Source organism: Sminthopsis crassicaudata, chromosome 1, assembly GCF_048593235.1.
Source record: "Sminthopsis crassicaudata isolate SCR6 chromosome 1, ASM4859323v1, whole genome shotgun sequence".
NCBI classification, from domain to species: Eukaryota; Metazoa; Chordata; class Mammalia; order Dasyuromorphia; family Dasyuridae; genus Sminthopsis; species Sminthopsis crassicaudata.
This window is the reverse complement of record NC_133617.1, coordinates 40,759,470-40,765,345: the sequence shown is the minus strand read 5'-3', so window position 1 is coordinate 40,765,345 and position 5,876 is coordinate 40,759,470. Positions and strand designations below refer to the sequence as shown.

Here is a 5,876-nt window from a genome sequence, read left to right as displayed (position 1 = left end):
CAGACAAGATGCTTACAAATGCTTACAAAACAAAAGCTCCTGTTTACTGAACAAACAGGTTATCCAAGAATAAGTGGATTCCTGTTGTATCAGACTGGTTTCATTCTCCAAGTCCCCTTTGGCCCATGCCTAAGCTTTCACACTTGCTGGGAAGCAAATGTTTGATCGCCTAGCAAGTTCTCAAGGGCAATCAGAGGCTGATTTTTCTGAGGTATCCAGCCTGAAGAAATCTCTGGTTTCATATCTAAGTACTCCTAATTGATGGAAAAAAGAAAAAAAAAAGAAGAAAATTGAATGGTGCCTTTGACTCTGTCAACCAAAGGCATCTGGATTTGCGAGCTTGGATGGCTGCTTCATTGCTTCTGAGCAGCCAAGAATAAGACCTCTCCCTCCATCTCTCTCCTGGTTCTCTCTTGGATGAGCCAATGGTCTGGTCTGGCCAAAAGTTCCCCCCTCCCCCAAGTGTATAGCTGTATCCTTTGTCCAGACAACCACTGACCCTTCTATCCCATTAGCCCAGCTGATGTAGAGGGGCTCCAAAAGATACCAGGGAAGTATATTATAAGAAACTGTCCTAGAATTCCCATCTCCCCCATTCCTCCATCTCTGAAGAGAAGAGAAAGGATGCTAAACAAAGATTACTGCCCCAGTGTGTACTCAGTAAACAAGGCTCCCTCTGCACGAATTGTCCCTACAACAGACCTCTCATGTTCAGTTGCCAAGATTCCCCAGGAACAATCCCCTAACTCTCCGTGTCATTCTTCTGTAACCTGTAAGTCCCATTATTCCACCACCCTTGTAATCCACATCTGTCGTAGCTGGAAAGGGCGATCAGCCCATGTCTACAAACAGGGGAGCAGTCTCCCTTGTGCCTGCAGAGTCAATGGCCAAGAACAAAGTTGCCTTTCAGCCCCTCCACACTCCGGCTTGGGAAAGGGAAAGTGGCCATCACAAGGGAGTATCAGCAAACTAAAGAACATGTTTTATTTAATTTTTTTAATAAAATAGTGGAGCATGAAAAATAATCATATGTTACAATTATATACAACTAAGAAACTGGGCTTTTCCAGCACTGGGAAGAGCATCGCAATATACAAAATTTTCCCCTTTGCACCACAAGTGCTCCTGTATCTATTCATGGCAAGAATTTGTTTAACAATGGAAAGAGTCAATAAGCCCTTGGTACCTTTGAATGATCCCTCTCTCTCCTCTCTCTTTTTTTCCACAAATCAGTCCAAACTTGTATAACATTGGCTTGATTTCCATTAAAAAGCCACAAAATGTAACGCTAAAAGGTTTCGGAGGGCCAGACCTCTCAGTTCTTTTGTTAAGAGGTTTCTTTTGTGGTCTTTATGTACAGCAAAATACTTGTTTCTTTTTTCTTATTTCATGGTGGGAGAAAAAAAAAATGTATTGCACATAGTTTGCGTGTGTAGGCTGCCCAGAAGTTGGCCGTTTTGTTTTGGGGTTTGGGGAGGCGCAGGAAGTTTCGGTTTTAGCTACAAAGTTTTGCGGAGGCTGTGGACTCTTATCATTTTTAGTTTTAATGCTCTTCCCCCCTCCCCCACCTTGTCTGTGATGTGTTGTTAAAAGGAGATTTCTTTGCTTAGGTGACTACAGAAGTTGCTTTCTCACGTGGTGAGGGCCATGACCTGAAGGAGGGCTTCGGGAAGAGTGACTTTTGGCTTTCGGAGAAAAGCAATTTGGGGAGCTGGGGAAGCAGAGGGAGGGACTTCTTTGCTATCCACAGAAGTTTCCTCTTCCTTTCCTATAGGGAAAACACTCAGATTTGATCCAGATGTGTATTATCCATATATATTATATGTATACAATATATTTATATACACATGCATATATGGATACACCTATATAATATGCATATATAACATATATATTCCTCCCCACAAGCTCCTTCAAATTAACCGAAGAGGCCATTTAACTGACAATATTTGTTTCGTGTTAAACTCTTAAGTACATTTAACTCGAAGCGTCTGGGAAGATCCTGAATTTCAGGGTAGTAATTTTTTTTTTTCAACTTAAAAAAATCCTCCCCTCCCCTCCCCCCATACTGTCTGAGAAAAGCACCGGGGCTCAGTTCCCTTGCCCTTTCCTTGGAGTCCTGTACAAGTCTTTCAGTGGGAAACAGCCTTGTGTAGCTGCTGAGTCCCCGCAGTCCCGACCCCTCCCCACACGCACACTTCACACGCAGGTGGGCGATTGTGTGGCTGCTTCGTACTTCCCGTGATGACCTTTCTGGGGGTGCTGGGCTTTTTTGTAGATTCCACCGGCTGTGATGACGGTGGTGGGTTTCCTCCGGCTCCTTTTCTTCAGGCTCCGGCTGCACACGTTTTGCCAAGACTGCAGCGTCTTGGAAGTCCAGATCCACACGCCGCTGGTGATCCCCACCACCAGCAGCATGAACATTTTGACCATGAAGATCTCCACGGCAGGGATGGAGCTGCTCATCAAGCAGTCCGGGGCTTTAGTCTGATTGTTGACCCTGCATTTGTGCTGGGCGGCCAGCACCTTCCAGTAATCCATGTTGAGGCGCTCGTAGAAATAGCAGGCGATCACGCAGGTGGCCGGGACCGTGTACAGCACGGAGAAGACCCCGATGCGGACCATGAGTTTCTCCAGTTTGTCCGTGTTCTCGCCCCCCGTCTTCATCACCCTCCGGATGTGGAAGAGGGCCACGAAGCCCGAGAGGATGAAGGAGGTGCCGATGATGAGGTAACAGGCCAAGGGGACCAGGACAAAGCCGGTGAGGGCGTTCACGTCCATGCTGCCCACGTAGCACACGCCCGTCAGCTCGTCCCCGGCCACCCTCCTCATCACCAGGATCATGATGGTCTTGACCGCAGGGATAGCCCAGGCCGCGAGGTGGAAGTAGCTGCTGTTCGCCTCGATGGCCTCGTGGCCCCACTTCTTCCCCGCGGCCAGGAACCAGGTAAGAGTGAGGATGACCCACCACAGGGAGCTAGCCATGCCAAAGTAGTAGAGGACCAAGAAGACGATGGTGCAGCCGGTACTCTCCAGCCCTTCCTGGATGACGTAGAGCTGGCCGCTGTCCCTGTCGCAGGCGATGCTCTCCGCCCCGGCGAAGAGGCGGATGAGGTAGCCCACGGAGTAGACGCAGTAGCACATGGAGAGGAAGATGATGGGGCGCTCGGGGTACCTGAAGCGGGGAGGGTCGATGAAGAAGGTGAGCACCGTGAAGGCGCTGGAGAAAAAGCAGAGCACCGCCCAGATGGCCAGCCACACCACGGCGAACTGCTTGTCCGCCCGGCTCCAGTACACGTCCACTCCGGGCGTGCAGAGGGGCGCGCAGGACGAGCTCTTCTCCACGTGGTGAAACTTGCCGGGATTGCTGCAGCCCGAGCGGCCCAGGCCGTCCTTTGGGTGCTGCTGCTCCGGGGGGCTGGGGGGCCGCTGGGGCCGAAAGAGCGGCGGGAACATGCTGGAGCCCCGGGCCGGCTCGTCGGAGCCGTTGTTGGGGGCCTCCATGCACAGATAATTGGGATCGTTCTTATTGGGTAGCTTGCTGCAGTCCAACGAGTCGGGCCACTTGAAGTTGAACTGCTCCATAATGGGGGAGCACTTGAGCCGGGCCTGCTCGCACATGACCCGGCAGGCGGGGATGGGGGTGGAGACTTGCTCGGTGCACATGGGCGCATAGAGGGAGCACAGGAAGAAGCGGAGGTGGCCGTGGCAGCCGTACTCCACCAGCGGGGCGAACTCGTGGAGCTGGATGGCCGCCTCCCGCTGGTTCTCGTGGCCCATGAGGTTGGGCATGCGGGTCATGTTGTAGCCGATGTCTTTGCACATGGGGATCTCGATGGGCTGGCACTTGCCCTCTCCCGGCCGGTCGATGTCCATGGAGCTGATGGCCGTGCACGCCCCCACCACCTGCAGCACAACCCAGAGGCGGGAACCCAGGAGGCTCATGGCGGCGTCGGGTCCCGGGCGGGGGGCAGGGAGGGTAACAGCGGCCGAAGCGGCGGCGGCGGCGGCGGCACCCGCCGGTCCAAGAAGTCGGCACTGCGGTGCGCGGAGCCCCGTCCGGGCCGGCTCAGACACTCCGCCTGCCGCGCCGCATCAGAGCCCGAACTCCCGGAGCCGGGCTGCAGCAGATGCCCGCTGCACCCCTCGGCTCCTGCCCCAGCCCCGGCCGCAGCCCATGCCCGCCCGGGCCAGGGCAAGCGAGCTGTTCGCCCGCGCGCCGCGCCCGCCGCGCCGAGCCCCGAGCGCGGAGCTGAGCCCCGAGCTGCCTCCGCTGTGTCCGCCCGGAGGGTCCTCCGAGTTGGCCGGAGAGGGAGGGGGGAGGGGGGAGAGTGGAAAGGGAAGGGGGAACCCGCAGGCCAACCGGCAGGCGAAAACAAAGTTTGCAAACAATGCGGTGCGGAGGGAAAAGCCGGGCTGGATCCGGCGGCGCCGCTCCCAACTTACAGGCGCAGCAGCAAACTTTCCCGGCCCGCCGTCTGGCAATCGCTCCCTCCGGGTCTCCGGGCTGCGCGCGCGCCCAGGTGAGGCGAGGGTGGCGGCCTAGTAGCGTCCCTAGCCGGTCCGGGGCTGAGGACCGGAGAGCCGCCCCAGGCGCGGGTGACCTCGCTGTCCTTCGTGGTCCGGCTGTGCGCCGCCTGCGCCCCGCGCTCGCCTCCTCCGTCCGCGCTCCGCTGCGGCTCGGGCTGCTACTGCGGCTGCTTCTCCGCCTCCTCCTCTGGCCAGGGCTGGGAGCAGCTGTTTAGGGGGTTGCGTCCCGGAATAAGGAGAAGCTCAAACAGGGAAAGGGGGGGGGAAAGGGCCAAGTGGTGGCAGAGCCCGCCCCCCGGCCGCCCGCCCCGCCCCGCCCCCGCCGCTGCTTTGCATGAGAAAGCCTGCGCTGCTACGGGGATTAGGGCGCTGAGCCGCCCGGGACTCCCGCGGGCCGCCGGGCTCCTCGCCGCTCCCAGCCTCTCGGCTCCGCGCCGCGGGGATGCCGAGCCCCCTGCTGGGCGCAGGCCGGCGGGCCGCGGCGCTCTGTCTGGCCCGGAGTCTCGGGCCGCTCTTTGAATGGCCCGGCCTCTCCGCGCATCTCCTGCATGTGCCTCTGTCCATCTGTCTCGGGCTCTTTAGCCCTCCCTCCTTCTGTCTCAGTGTCTCTGCCTCAGTCCCGAGAACTGCCTCTGAACGCCCATCCCCCATCCCTCTCCCTTTCTCTGTCCCCTTCCCCCCCCACTTCCCCGGACCCCCCTGGGATGGCCGACACTGCCCCCAAGGGTCAGGGCTCCGAAGGGGGAGTGGAGTGGAGTTAGAAGGTGTTGCATCTCTCTTCCACGGCCCTCCCCCCTCCTTCGCTTTTATGGTGGGTTGGGGGGCGGAGGGCGCTTTCAAGGGGACGTGGGATTTGCTTTTTATAGCCCCGGCCATAAACCCCTGTGAGTTCCTCTCCAGGCTGGGTCCTTACCAGTCCCGGGCTCGGGCCTGGGGGGATGGGTTTCCTTTGATATTTCAAAGAGTAGAACTAAAAGGATGGGGGTGGGGTTCAAAGTATTGGGATTTGGGGGCCCGAACAGGCGAAATTTCAGAGACGACACCTCCTTCTCCAAAGAGGGGTTGGGGAGTGGTGGTGAGGAAATGGCAGGGTTATAAAGGGAAATTGTTCTTAAAAACAAACAAACAAACTGAGGAAAACGGGACTGGAATGGGGAGTGGTGACCACCGGACCACACCCACTGGTCCGCTCTTATCTCAGAAATGAATTTTTGCTAGGCTTACTCTTTTAAGTCTAAATCATCATTGTTTATAGTGTTTCCCTAGGAGGAATGCTTCCATACCGCTTCTTTCTCGGTTTCTGTTGCTGCAAGATGCGGCTGGAAGGAGGCCTGCGGACCACCAAC

At 56.5% G+C, this 5,876-nt stretch overlaps 1 protein-coding gene across 1 annotated transcript; it reads right to left on the bottom strand.

Annotated features, from left to right (window-relative positions):
- Nucleotides 1-981: 981 nt before the first annotated feature.
- Nucleotides 982-4,772, bottom strand: FZD10 (frizzled class receptor 10). Its single transcript, XM_074299489.1, has one exon. The coding sequence runs from the start codon at nt 3,943-3,945 to the stop codon at nt 2,200-2,202; it is 1,746 nt and encodes a 581-aa protein (XP_074155590.1). The 5' UTR covers nt 3,946-4,772; the 3' UTR covers nt 982-2,199.
- Between the last annotated feature and the right edge of the window lie 1,104 nt (nt 4,773-5,876).